Source organism: Schistocerca cancellata, chromosome 5, assembly GCF_023864275.1.
Source record: "Schistocerca cancellata isolate TAMUIC-IGC-003103 chromosome 5, iqSchCanc2.1, whole genome shotgun sequence".
In the NCBI taxonomy this organism is placed as follows: domain Eukaryota; kingdom Metazoa; phylum Arthropoda; class Insecta; order Orthoptera; family Acrididae; genus Schistocerca; species Schistocerca cancellata.
The window spans coordinates 326374655-326390286 of record NC_064630.1 but is presented as its reverse complement, the minus strand read 5'-3'; the positions used below and the strand labels follow the sequence as shown (position 1 = coordinate 326390286).

The 15632-nt window shown below is 40.5% G+C and overlaps 1 protein-coding gene across 1 annotated transcript in view; it reads left to right on the top strand.

Annotated features, from left to right (window-relative positions):
• Positions 1-6873: 6873 nt before the first annotated feature.
• Positions 6874-15632, top strand: part of LOC126188175 (protein NDRG3) — a 491060-nt gene continuing 482301 nt past the window's right edge. Inside the window, exon 1 of the mRNA XM_049929694.1 lies at positions 6874-6994. Within this exon, the coding sequence (XP_049785651.1) occupies positions 6939-6994 (56 nt within the window). The 5' untranslated portion in view covers positions 6874-6938. The remainder of the gene's footprint in view (positions 6995-15632) is intronic.

Below are 15632 nucleotides of genomic sequence, written 5' to 3'. Positions count from 1 at the left end.
AAGGCATAATAAATGGCTACAACACCAACAAAGCAACAAGGGCTGTGTTCCTAGACATCGAAAACGCCTTTGATCGTCTCTGGCACAATGGCCTCATACGCATACTTAGCGATGCTGGTTTCCACAACGGACTGGTATGTCTCATACCTACATAACACACTAATGGATGCTGACGTTCTGGGCAAAAAGTCAACACAACATGGTGTACAAGCTGGAATACCCCAAGGCAGCATCCTGGGCCCCCTGTTGTTTAACCTCGACATAAACGATCTACCAACTACACAAAATACAATGGTTGCCACCTATGCAGGTAACACCGCCACCATAGCGCAAGACTGTAAACCATCAAACGTCAACTTACGACTACAGACTTCCCTCAGAGTTGCCAAACCTTGGTTGGAATGATGGCATGTTATAGTAAAAGTCGACGAGTGCGAGGCAGTGCTGTTCCCTTGTAGCCTGAAAGAACTATGCAAACATCAACATTGCAGGCAAATAACATTAGACACACACCCTATACGTTTCCATGAGAAAGTCAGGTACTTAGGTGTCCGAAGGCACTGAAAACTACCATGGAAGAACCACGTACAATACGTCACCAACCAAGCACACGCGGGACTCAGACAACTTTATCCAATGCTGAACAGGCGAAATACACTGAATAGTCCATATACGTGACACTCATTAGACCCCTGATGACATATGCTGCCACAGTCTGGAGATACACAGCTCCAACGTGCCTGCAGGTCATACAGAACAATGTGCTACGTATCATAAGCAGTGTTCCACAATACACACGCACTGTGGACCTTCACAATTAATACTGCCTCTAAACTCTCTCGGACGTATTAAAAAACTCGCCGCACGACTATACAGGAACTCGAGACGCTCGAACAATCCCTTCATCCTGAATCTGGGAAACTATGACCAGAACTATAGGTAAAAGCACAATCGTCCAAAGACACTCCTTAGTAGGGACACGTAACCACCTGTGGCAAGCTAAGGCACAAACAATGGAAATAACGGCGAACCAATGCATTACAGTAAAGTTGTCACCACCAGATGAATGACACAATCGCTCAACCACCCACAGCATGGAAACCAAATCTTGCACACTAAACAGAACGGAACGCACACAACCTCCTGTAATGTGCGATCGATTGTGTGACCAGTCGACCACTAATATAAGGACTATGGCTTTTACAGGGGTGCAGACACTGCAACTGTCCCAGGAGAGATCGTCGGTACCCATTGCAGCAATACCTATGTATGACGCTGGTACTGAGCATTGCACGTTACCCAATCATTAACCAACCTTGCCCTTGCATGATCTGTCGCAGACAGCAAGAAAATCCACTAGTGCTCTTACTACGTGTACAGAATGTCGCAGAGGTTTTCTCCCTTTGGCGCTTGCCTTGGCACTTTTTTCCCTCTGGCCTTATCACTTTTCGTCCACCTCTGTACCTCGATGGGCCCATGTTAGTGGGTACTCCTAACCAGACACGCGGACAGTATCATGGCCTTACATCCTGTGTACTCTTCGGTTTGTAACTAACAATACGGAGGTGACAGTAGATCTATTGAGATGGTCACTGCTTCGATGTGGGCGTGGAGGAGCTTCAATCTGTATGAAAACATATTAGTAACACATCCCTTCATCTACACACACTCCTCATCCTGTCTCGACGCAACTTCAACCAACTCCGTCTCCAGACAATGAGATAAACATAGATATTTATCCCTCCTATCAATAACTTTATCTTGGAACTCTTCCATTTGGTCGGTTTTCGCACAGAAAAACAACAATATGGGAATTGTGAGTCAGCATGGATGCAAAACACTTTTTGTTGTTTGTTTACTTATTTATCCCCCAAACTAGTTTCAATGAAAAATATCGGCATCATAAATAGGTTCTTTAAATCTAAGACATGCAGAAAATAGCATACTATATTCAAAAAACAAACATTAAAAATTTAATAATGTGTATAACTATGCTATTTTCTCATGTTTTAGATCTAAACAACCCACTGCTGATGGCGATATTTGTCTCTGAAACTAGTTTGAGGAATAAATAAGTAAACAAAAAACAAAAAGCGTTTTGCATCAAGTCGGACTTACAATTCCTATATTGTTGTCCCCTCTACCTAGTCTAACTATTCTCCACCTATCCCACACCATTACTCCTTCTCACCCTCTGTATTTTCCACCATCTGTATTCCCACCATCCGCTTCACCTCCTACTTATCATCTCCATAGTTTCCCCACATAACATAACCCTACATCTTTACAAACAACCCTCAATCTTTGTGGAGCATGCATGCATACATACACACATACATACAAACATTAATCCTTGTTCCATACATCATGAATACGACATTTCGTAATGATGTGGAACGTGTCACTTTAAGATAAGTTTTCTTTACACAAAATAATGAATGAATTAATTATTTTTTATAGTTACTACTTCATATCTAAGAATTCATCTATTGAGTAGAAGGTGTTGTCATTCAGAAATTCTTTTAATTTGCTTTTAAATGTTGGTTGCTATCTGTCAGACTTTTAATACTATTTGCCAAATGACCTAAGATTTTTGTGGAAGCATAATTCACCCATTTCTGTGGCAAAGTGAGATTTAATCCAGAATAGTGAATATCATCCTTTCTTCTAGTGTTGTAGCTATGCACTTTGCTATTATCTTTTAAATTGGATGGGTTGTTAATGGCAAATTTCATAAGTGAATATATGTATTGCGAAGGTTCTGTGAATATCCCGAGTTCCTTAAATAAATGTCTGCAAGGTGATCTTGGGTGGGCTCCAGCTATTATTCTGATTACACGCTTTTGTCCAATGAATACTTTCTCTCTTAATGACGAATTGTCCCAAAATAGGATGCCATATGAAAGCACTGAATGAAAATAGGCATAATAGGCTAATTTACTAATATGTTTACCACCAAAATTTGCCATAACCATAATAGCATAAGTAGCTGAACCTAACCGTTTCAGCAGATCATCGATGTGTTTCTTCCAATCCAATTTCTCATCGATGCACACACCCAGAAATTTTGAGTATTCTACCTTAGCAACAGACTTCCGTTCATAGTCTATATTTATCAATGGTGTTATGCCATTTACTGTACAGAATTGTATAAACTGTGTTTTCTCAAAATTTAGTGAGAGTCCATATGCAGATAACCACTTAATAATCTTCTGAAACACATTATTTGCAATTTCCTCAGCTGATTCTTGCTTCTTGGATGTGATTACTATACTTGTATCATCAGCAAAAAGAAGAAACTTTGCATCTTCATGAATATCGAGTGGCAAATCATTAATATATATTAAGAACAATAAGGGACTGAAGACTGAGCACTGTGGGACACCATTCTTGATTCCTCCTCAGTTAGAGGACTCTACTGGTTTTTATAGACTATCTGTACTGTTAACTCCAACCTTCTGCATTCTTCCAGTAAAGCATGAATTAAACCATTTGTGCACTGTTCCACTCATACCACAACACTTAAGCTTATCTGGAAGAATGTCATGATTCACACAATCAAAATCCTTTGAGAGATCACAAAATATCCCAATGGGTGATGTTCGGTTATTATTGCAATTATTATTTGATCAGTGAAAGCATATATAGCATTTTCTGTTGAAAAGCCTTTCTGAAAACCAAATTGACATTTTGTTAGTACTTCATTTTTACAAATATGTGATGCTACTCTTGAATATATTACTTTTTCAAGAATTTTGGTTAAATCTGTCAGAAGTGAGATTGGGCGGTAGTTGTTAGCATCAGATCTATCCCCTTTGTTATGCAATGGTTTAACTATAGCATATTTCGGTCTATCTGTAAAAATTCCCTGTTTCAGTGAGTTACTTCGTATGTGGCTGAGAATCCTACTTATTTGTTGGGAACAAGCTTTTAGTACTCTGACGGAAATGCCATCAGTTCCATGTGAGCTTTTACTTCTAAGTGAATTTATTATTTTCCTAATTTCAGTAGGAGATGTGGGTTAAATTTCAGTTTTATCAAATTGCGTAGGTACTGCCTCTTTCATTTACTGCTTTGCATTTTCTAATGAATAGGTGGAACCTTTTCTCTACAACACTTAAAAATGATTATTAAAAATGTTTTCTACTTCTGACTTCTTCTTAACAAACGTTTCATTGTGTTTGATAGAAATACAGTCTTCCTGTGCTCTTGGTTGCCATGGTTCCCTTTTCACAATATTCCAAATTGTTTTAATTTTATTATCAGATGCGCTAATCTCAGACATAATGCACATACTTCTGGACTTTTTAATAACTTTTCTTAATATAGTACAGTAGTTTGTATAATGTTTCATTGTTTCAGGATCATTACTCCTCCTAGCTATAAGATACATTTCCCTTTTCTGTTTACAAGATATTTTTATCTCTTTAGTAAGCCATGGCTTTTTTCATGGTTTCTTACAGTTATATTTCACTGTTTGCTTAGGGAAACTGTTTTCAGATATGCTCATAAAGGTATAATGAAATAGGTTAAGTTTCAAATTAGCATCATGTTCCCTGTACACCTCATCACACCTATCTCCTCCCACAATTTTAAGTGCAAGTGCAGTACAGTGCTCCAGTGATTTTTTTTTTTTTTTTTTTGTCAGACTCGTTTCAAATTTCTGTGATGTGTTTTGAAAATGCATATATTCTAATTTTTTAACTGTCTGCCTCTGATTTCTAATTTAAAAGAGAACGATAGCCACAAATTTTGTTTCTCATTCTATGTTTTTAATTAGTTTGGCTAAGAGCCGAAAGCACATTCAGTGGCAGTCCTTCAGATTGTAAGTGCGAGTGCAATGCTTCGGTTCTCTTTTTTTCAGACGCGTTTCAACTTTCTGTGTTTTGAAAATGTATGTATTTTCGTTTTTTAGCTGCAGCTGCAAATTTTGTTTCTCATTCTAAGTTTTTTAATTAGCTTCGCCAAAGAGCGGAATATTGTGCGCAAGCAACATTTCGCGAGCCCTCGGTTCCGTGCAAGGCCTACAGGAGATCAGTATGTAATTGAAATGGTACCTACTAAAGGTCTTAGCTTTGTCGTGTGCTATCGAGAGCTTACATGTATTTAAACGCGCAGACAAGAATTATTAACTCGTCTGAAATAGTTACTCGTTCCCCGACGAAGACAGCTGCTGGCAGAGCAGTTGCTAGACGTTTTACCGCCCTAGTCTAGAACTGAAAAGTAACGCCTCTTCTTTATTACTACCATCCTAATCCACCACCACCACCGACATCCAACGGCACAACAATGCAAATCTCCTATTATACTTTAAATCATTAAACTAATGTGACTAGACCTACTCATTTTCTTGGGCCAGTCCTCAGTTTTCATGTTTTGTCCTAAGTTCCTTCCTGATTGAAAACAACAAATGTCCTCAATTTTTGAAATTTCGCAACTTATTGAAAAAGAAAGAATGTGCTTATTGTTTTAAATTAGAAGTCAGCTGAATATAACGGTGCAACTTAATTTGGCATCAATTACTTTTTTTTTAATTGCAAGAAAATGGATCAGTAAAGGTGTGTAACTATTTTCCTTGAATTTTGAAATAGTGCTATATTGATGGGAGAGGCGTCAAACTGTCATCTGATTAATCGTGTTGTTATTTCGTTTCTGTTTCAATTGAAATAGTTTTAGAATGAGGAATAAATCTTTTTCATCTTCCACTATCTTGCGATTAAATAAATAAATGACGCCTTGTCTGCATTTTATATTGAGAATTTACAACTTTTATTAGCCGCGCCGGTGGCGCAGCCGTTTAAGCGATTGTCCTCTGTTCATTCGTCCGAGATGTCTCCGGGTTCGAATCCCGTGAGGCACGGATGTTGTGATCGTCTAAAAGCACTGGCTCTTTCCCTTCCCTGGAGTCAGTGGCCCTAAATTAGGGCGGGCCACTGTTTATAGTCCACTGAGTTGTTCAGTGTGGTCGTTAAACCTCAAGTAAAAACAACTTTCAAAACACAGACACTAAACTTATTACAGTGAACAGAGATGTCATGAACGAACGGACAGATCATAACTTTGTGAAAAGTTATGAAAGTAAACTTTTCACTCGAGGGAAGACTTGAACCAAGGACCTCTCATTCCGCAGCTGCTCACGCTAACCACGGGACCACGGCGCTCCTGACCTCATATGTTGCCTATCTTGCGTATGGACTACCCAGTTTGTATATTTTGCTTATTTTTTTCATAATTCCACACAACTTCTTCGTGTTTTCTCGATTGATCTGTGTTCACTTTTTCAAGGCCTATCTACTGTGCCAACTTATAACTAAATCTGAGGGGGGTGCGATGGGGAGGTTCCCTTGTAAGTAACTGTTCCGTATGCTTTTGAAAACAGTGCTGTGTTTTGGTTTATCCTCTTTTACTCAATTTTTTTCGTTTTTTCATTTGAAACTAATTTTTTTTTTGCCCCCTGCCGCCCCTAAAACATTGCCGCCCTAGTCGGTCTCGAAGTCCTGCCTGTAGTACAGGCCCTGGCTGCTGGCACTCGTGTGACGTGCTGTGACGTAAGCGCCACGGCCTGTCTTTCTCTTGGCCTTGCTGACGACCGAGTCCCACGAGAAGTATATCTCGTTGGCCCAGGTAGTCACTGTGTGACGTCACCAGGATGCGCGCAGGCCTGTGGTCCAGGTGGGTGGTAGTGTACGTAGGCAACGCGGTCGAATGGGTAAGGCGAGACGCTGTCACCTACTGGCGCACGTGCACGTGCCGCGGCGCCCCGTGTGTTGTTGTATGCCTTGTCTGCTGCAGCAGGCCGAGGCAGTGGCGGCCTGTGGGAGGGGCAACAGGCAGCTGACGGCGGCGGCCGCGTGTCGGGCCCAGCCGCCGCTTCGCGCCAGTGACGCCGTGGCAGCGGCAGCGGCAGTAGCAAGCGGCGACAGCTACCAGCAGCCAGCATGATGGCCCTCAGCGACGCCAGCCAACCTGCACCTCCAGCCGATCCCAAGCCCCCGTGAGTACTGCCACTCTATTGCTTCGTGTTTCCACTTCACGATTCGAGTCGTAACGGCTCCGTATTTTCCGTTACAAATACCGATAATTTTATGTCAGTTCTTACGCCTGACAAGTATTTCGCCCTATATACGCATATCAAAGCGTGCCACTGTGAAGCTGACGGGGTGAAGTCGAACTCCAGCGATTAACTTTCGAAAGTTGTTCGGAGCTATTTTCTGAGTATTTTGGCACGAGATACGTGTGCCTCCGGTGGCTCGTTACAGACTAATTGCATTCCGTTTGCCCTCTCGCCTCCATTTATCTTGGCATCTGTATTGCGCTGAGAAAGTTTCTGTACAACAGAATAATTGCAGTTAACAAAAGTAATGCCCTCTTTGATCTTCGTCCCAAAGCTGGTATTAAGAAATGTTCTGTCCTGCTTTTCGTTAAAAGTAACGCTTTGCAGTATGGATAAGTTTACCGTTGAAGAATTGGCCGATGTGCACCTAGTGTTAGGGAAGAATATCACAACGACGCTAGTTTGACAAGGCGACCGTACGAACTTTCCCCTCGACGATTTGATTCGTATTAACGGACTGTATGGGGCACGACTAGGATTTCAACATATGTAAATAGCAAGACGCATCTGTCCACCGTTTTCGAAAAAGTGTGAACATTTTGCGCGTGCTTACATACTTAACATGGACGCTAGTAATCAAGGGTTCCGCAGCCGAGTGAGTAGATGATTAATTTCATAAGCTCGAGGTCTGTAGATCGAATCTCGCTTCTCGTGCTCTTTAGTTTATTTCATTCCCACGTAATTCTATCAGCTATGCGTGGTACGCCGCGACATTGTGTGATGGCCCAGACCCAGTTACGAATATAACCCAACGTTGTTTTGGAACCATGCACATGCAAGGATTCTCTTTCATTATGAGTGCTGTATGACGCAATAATTACTGTTTCCCATGTTTCTGTGATCAGTATCATCCCGATCCATTCCATGCTCCTCAGGCTACAAGTTATACTTGCCACACATGTAGATTAAATATTATAAATAAAATGACTGTTGATTTGATTGAAAATTCTTATGTATCCATTTTTTCAGTTCCATTTCAAAAGTTGTTTTTCCTTTTTTCAGGATAAAGATTACGAAAATAATAAATGAATAATTTAATGATGACAGCACAGTCATAATAATTATGTGAGAAGAAGAAAAGTGCAGGCAGAAATATTCGGTTCATGGTCCTCGCGATCCTGAAACTAACCACTTAACACGCTGGAATGCAGACGTTTCGAGTACTAGCAACCAAACAATGTATGTAAATACGGGTAAAATTTTCAAACACTATTTTCTTAAAACCGTTAACAGTTGCGTCTGATTGCTTACATATGTTGAAGTCGTAGTCGTGCCCTACACAACCCTTAAATATGAATCAAGTCGATGACGGCAAGTTCGTACGATCCCCTTGTTATCTCCTCAAGTTGCGACGGCAACCACATTACAGTACTTTTGCATTTGTGTGAAAGTTATTCTTTTACACTGTGTATTGTGCTGTACAGTTTCGTGGTTGCATATTGTAGACAATTTCCATTATTGTGCAGGTATTTCATAGGGGAAATATAACTGGGGAAATAAAACCGAATAAATTATTATTACTGTGTGTTACGAGCAACTATAGACCATGTGTTCCGTATACCGAATACATCCCTGGACAACTTCCGAAATGGTCGGTGGAGATCGGGTTCACTGTATATCGCCTACCCCATGATGTATATCGTGTGTATTTCAAGTAGTGCGATATGACGCCGGTATCTTGTATAGCGTAGACGCTGCAAATCTTTAGCCATCAGTTAAAAACCTCGTAATAAGGTTTTGGACAAGAAAGTACGAGAAGCATATAATTGTTCGCTATGTGGATAACCATCGCAACATTTTTATCAATAAAGATGCTGAAGCGACTACTCTACTTGTTAAACGGAACTATACGCTCTTTCTATGGAATTAGAGATCTCCTGCATGGCGCCAAAATATCTGTAGTGTGAGCATAGCGTACTGCGTATGTCACCAACATCGAATGAAAAATGTCACGTGACGTCCGGTACAGCGTTGTTTGTTTACAATTTTCACTAAGGCCGAAACTTTAATATTAAACGTATTTGAGCTGTTTTTGTGCTTTTATTTATTATTAACAGCATTGCCGAATAACTCGTGCTTCTACGGACGCAAATTGAAGTATATGAAAGGATGAGCATCCACTTTACAAAGGTAAGTACCACAAAGTTAAGTCTGTGAGCACTGTATAACTTGGCGGCAAAAAAATCGGTTCTGTGTATCTGAATGCTCACAATGATACTTCTCTGCTTTAAGAACTGTTGCAAAGAAATTTTCAGTTATCACTTTTATAAATGTTTGGAACAGAAATATGTGTAAAAATTTTTCTTCATCGAAACTTGAATCTATGTGCAATTGATGTAGCAGGGTTTACTGTACCTGCAGCAATATTTCAGATTACTGAATGTCTTCGTGGTATTGTGTTCCGTACAGCATACAGTGTATTTCAGGAGCGAACGGGATTGGCAATAGCTGATAGTATGTTACCTATTGGTGGAAAATGGAATTTAAACATAAGCTCTTTGCTCAACAATTGTTTGAAAGAATCAATCAGATACTAGAGAAGGAAGTTAAGTCGTTATTTATTTTATCAGTTTCCCCTCGTAACTAATATTCTTTAATGTTATCTCAAACTGAAGGCAGGGCTAAATCCTCAGTTCCGTTTCGAATACATGTGCGCAGGTTAAAACAGAAGTTAGACATAAGGTCCGTTTAGCAACGGTGCGTCTGCAAACGCGAACTGTAAAATGAATCCAAGGCAGCGATGATAGTTTCGAATGCAACATGTAAAAAAGACACTAAGGCAGCCAATAATTTAATGTCAACTGCATCATTTCCGCATCTACAGTTTCATGTAGCAGCTTTTCGGAAACTACTGACAACAGAGCACAAATTTTTCATTTTTCCTTCAACATAGTTCTTAATATGATCCGTTTCCATCTAAAACGCCCACTATGTCTGAAGTATTCTCTGTCGTTGTTCTTATGAAGCAAATGATGTACGCCTATTATTCCCGATTATCTTAGTTGGATAGTGTCTCCTGTTACGGCTAGGCTATATGTGTCAATGCTCAAAAGAACACATCGAAATGAGCAAATAGTCCCCTTTTTCGTATGACTTTGTACTTACTCCAAACCAACTTAGCGTATGAAGAGTAACTCTTTCAATTTCTACGCCAGGGATGCTCTAGTTCTCCGGAACTCATCAGCTCCCTACGTGATCAATACCACACCGCCAGCCTTGCCCTCCAGATTGCGCTCATTGTTTGTATCCGTTGTCACAATAATGGGAATCTACTGTGCGCTTGAATCGAATCCTTCAAAATAACACAAAATGTGAAGTTGTAAAGCAATTCTTGGTTAACCACGGCGCCCTCACTGCGTAACCGCCACTTACTGCCATTCCGGAGTGGTTCCGGCTACCTGTTTCGCCTCCTATCTGGACGGCTCCTTTCGCAGAGATAGGCCAGGGATGCTTCCTTGAAAGCAGTCTGATGTTCCGTTCGGTGAGAGATTCGCTGGGTATTCGTAACGGCTGTTGTAAAACTAGATTCTTATTTATTTATTTTTTTAAGTTACTTTCGGCGCACTATTCCTGCCGAGTTTACGTATATACAAACTACGAATTCATGTCTACCAAAATAATTAAGTACGTAATAATGGTTAAGAAACGAGCTTCGGTTTTTCATGTTGCCTATTTACAAGCAACTGGGGCTACATTTTCAAGAAATGCATTCCTAGGGTACATCTGCTCGGTGATTCCGCACTGAGATTTGTGTATTAAGTCTTAAGGTCTAGCTCGTAATTTGCACATGAATCTTGGTTGCTTGCGTGTGTTGTTCGTGGCTATAGGAAAGAATCCTACCTTTTTTCCTTGCGTACAGAGTATGTTGCAGTACGGTCCCCACTAGCTACACTTTATATAACACTGTAAGCAAGCTTTGCCCTTCGTTAATGGCGTTACTTCATGTGCTTCTTTCTAAGTTGCCTTCATGCAGAGGCATAACAAAAGGAACGCAGAGAGGTGGCAGAAAAGTTTTGTTTAGAATACTCGGAACACAACAACGATCATAGGTGTAATTGTTTTGTTGTTTTTCAAAGAGAAAATTAATCTGCGTCTTGATGACAAAATTAGGAAAAAATTACGAATAATCAAATCCTCTTCATTTTGCATCTCAAATAGTTTCCAGTTGTACTACTGACGTTGCAACTACACACTTTGAATGGTCAGGCCATTACGGATGCTACGGCAAAGAATGAAGAGTTGGAGATACAAACTACGTTGTCTCAACGGCGTTAGAACACATGCGACATAACCATGTGACTCAGCAACGCTTGACAACATGAGTTACACGATCTGTTTCACACTTCAGTCGACAGAAAATTGCCTCTGTTATTGAATTATAATTCACCGAGTTTTATGTGAAAAACGCTGGATATGTAATTTAAAACTGAAACGTCCCCTTAGAATAACTTAATGTTTTTAGCGCAACGCAATCTGACTTTCAATAATCCCTACAAAACAATGGCCCTGACTAACTTTAACCTATACCTTTCACAAATCACTTACCTCACAAAAATCTTCGTTACTGGAACTACTGCAATACAGCGAGCGCCACTACTGCCAGCTAAATAAAAGATTCAAACTACTGAAGGCACTAACTACTGATAGGGATAGTTAGCAAATGAAAGATATTAATAGAGAACAAACACTGTATTTACCTCAATATTCATAATATATACAGCAGTTCATGACATTTTTCAAAACTCCGCCATCTCTCTCCCCACATCCACCACTGCTGGCGGCTCACCTCCAACTGCGCAACGCTACGCGCTGTTCACATCCAGCTATAGCAGTTCATGACAACAATGGCAGGCAACAATGCAAACTAGCCACAGACTGCACACAGCACAGCCAGTGATTTTCATACAGAGCGCTACGTGGCATTACCCATATAAAAATCTAAACAGCCTACTTACAAAACTTTCCAGGCCCATAAAATGTTCTGTGAAGTTTAGGGTGAACTTCTAGATGTCAGTATGTTGCTGCCACGATATTTCGGCTCATAATTCTCTTAGTTCAGTGCACTTTAACCAGTATACGTTTAACCAATGTACTTTCATCAACATAAACCTGAAGAAGCCCAGAAGACATTCTGCCGAAATACCGTGGCAGCAAGTTACTGACATCCGGCTCGAAATTCTACTGAACAAGGCTTTACACGCTTCGCAGCTGAAAAAAAAAAAAAAAAAACTTTTCTGGAGTTTTTTTACAATAGACTTGACACTCGTAGATCCTGTATATCTGGTCCAAAGAACTGAGTTTCAAACAGGTTAAGAGCAAATGAAAAAAGATATGCGCAAATCTTTGCCGCTTCGCAGGTCACAAAGTCCTGTAACAACAGTTATCCTAGAGCTCTAGTTTGTGTCAGGTGAAGTTAGGAATGTGCAAGGATCTACAATATCCTGGCAATGAATTTGATGTTGGGATTGTTAATTATGATAAACACCAGCAACTGAAATCCATAGTGACTAGAAGAAGTAGAAATTTCAATAATTACAGCGAAAAGTAGTGATTAAAAGAACACACAAGAATGTAATATTCCTGCGTTTCATGAAAATATTCTCGTGTACGTTGAATGTGAATTACGAAGTTCTAAGAAATTTGAGGCACAAGCTAACCTTTAGAACGCTGTCGCACTGAAGGGGGTTAAAGTGATTGACAGTACTTAAATGTCTCCAGATGCTTATAAGACTAGACAGTGCGGACAGATTTTTTTATTCATGTACGCCTCTACCATTATGAGAGTTCGGGGCAGTGACTGGGAAATAATCCGTGTTTTTGTATAGGCACTAAGTTCTACAACGTGCAATAGAAAGTTTCCATGAAAAACGTAAAAGTGACAGTGAAATCACCTTTCAGTATGGTGTAAAAAAGCTTGGGTTTGTGCGATCAGAATGTCGACTTGCTAGTTCTACACAAGAGTATAACGCAATGTGCGGTCGGCACGGATTATCATAAATGTGTTCAGATGTTTACGATGAGCCACTGTGTCGCGCCTTCCGGGCCTCTAGGGAATACCGAGCTTTTTTTGAGTGTCTCTGGCTTGGCTACCGGTGAACGTCCAGCTCGGCAGCATTCCCGGACTCGGTTCTTGTGGTTCCGGCCAGCTTGCAGCGGCCGAGGCAGCGGCACTTTCTCCGTTATTCCCAGACCAGAGGCGGGAGTGTTTTGTGGTCCGCTTCCTCTCAGCGCTGCCTCCATACGTGTGGCCGCCTCCCGCCACCGGCGGAAGGGTCACTGGGTAAGCCTCCGTCCACTACTCGCTTTCTTCTCGCTGCGTCACTGGGAACATTTATCCAAACACGTGTTGTTGTTGTCTTCACTCTGAAGAGTGGTTTGATGCAGTCATAGATACTACAGACCGATTAAAATTGTCAGTTGACACTTCAAGCGTTGGAGCTGGTTTCCTCCAATCAGCGCGCTCGACGTCACAACCGCAAACTGCACAAAAACTGCTCAGTTCACATCCAGTTCCTTGTCCAGCATTCTTCGTAGATATATTTGGATCTAATGAAATACACAAGTCTCGTACACAGCAGTAACCAAACACTGCTGGAGATTTCCACAGACCACGCGATTCAGCCTCATGTACACAGTTAATCCTAATCACAGAGATTGGCTTACATCAGATAAGCTTCGTACGGCATTTCGCGAAAGCAATTTTTTTAAGGTTGCAATTTATCGTTGCGTTACGAATGTAAGTGCTTTTGCAACGATGTAGCGTAGCGCAAAAGTTATCATTTTAGCCTTACGTGTACAAGGTTGTAGGTTCGATCCTCGTCAAATGTGCCAGAATTTTTTTTATTTCTAAATCTAATCAAAAGATATTTTTATTTCGTTAATTGGTTTAAATGCAACCTATTCATTTTTCATAATCGTATTGACTTTATTTCCTCTCATTTTTCATCCTAACATTCTTTCTTCGTTTGGAATATGCGTGTGTCACCTATAAACTGCAACCAGGTGCCAACGAGTACTGCTCATCTTTTGGTAACGCGGCGCTTTCTCTAGCCAGTGTGAGGATAGCTTCAGGTAACCAATCATGTAAAGAAACTGATTTCTTTCAGTGTTGGGTTTGCTCGCAAAGGTTAACTTTAATCGCCGTGAACAAAGAGATCGTGGCTTTAGTTCTGCCGCATATTGCTGACCGACGTTTTTGGGATGTATTGCGCATCGCGAGGTTGTGATTAACGTAGGACATGAGTTTAAATTCAGAGCTACAAAACACGTCACGTGTCGTAGTTCACTCATTGGTCACTTAATCAGCAGTCGACAGTGCGTCTCCCATTTCCGACAAACCTGGCGTTGGCCGCTTCCAATATTGCTTCGCGTTACAAATTAAGCTAATTTGTGACGTGAGCCGTCGTGTTTGTGTCATCTATAACCGAGCGGTAGCCTGTAGCCGATGTAGCAATACTATAGCAGCAAGTAACAGACATAAACTATCAAGTAATTTTAATCGGACTGTAGTCTACACTAAGTAAGCCTCTACATAGGTACTGTAATTTACATCCGTTTGAAACTGCTTACAATAGTCAAGTCCTCGTCTCCCATTACAATTTTTATCTCCCCAACTCCCAATATTTCCCTCCATTACTAATCTGACGATTTCTTGATGCCTCAGGAAGTATCTCAGCAATCGATCGATTCTTTTAGTCAAGGTGTGGCATAAAATTATTTTCTGTCTATTTCTGTTCAACACCCCTTCATTTGTTATCGGATGTACTCCTATAAGCTTCAGCAGTCTTCTGTCGCACTACTCTTCTTGTCTGAGCTGTCTAATGTCTACGTTTCATTTCGGTATAAGGAGAGCCCCAGAGATATACCATCGGGTAAGACATCCTAACATTTAAATTTCTACTTGAAGTTAATAAAACCTTTAATTTTTGGAAAAGCTTTTCTTGCTATTGACAGTCTGCATTTTATTTCCTCTGTACTTCACGCACTGCCAGTTATTTTATTGACCAAATAGCAATATAAATCTATTACTTCTAGTGTTTCAATCCCTAATCTCATTCCTCAAGCACCACCTGATTTAATTTGACTACATTCCATTACCCTTGTATTACTTTTTTGTGTCCATCTTCTAATCCCTTTTCATGCCGCTATCCTATCCGTTCAAATGATATTCCGAGTCCTTTGACGTCTATGACAGGATGTCAGTGTCATCAGAAAACGTCAGACTTTTTTATTTCTTCTTCCTCATCTTCAACTCTGTTTCAAAATTTTTCCTTGATTTATTGTCGACGTTTAAAGAGAATTATAGTAATAGATTCTTCTCCCAATTCGTATCCGAACTACCAGAAGCATTACAGATTTCAAATTTTCATGAATACATTACGTTATTTTTGGATACTTCTCACTGTAAAACTAATGTTTCATCCTCTTCCTGTCGCGTATGGAGCACAGGAGAACGAGTGCTTAAATGCATTGTGCACGCTGTAATTCGTCTAATGTCTTACGACATTTCTGGATACCA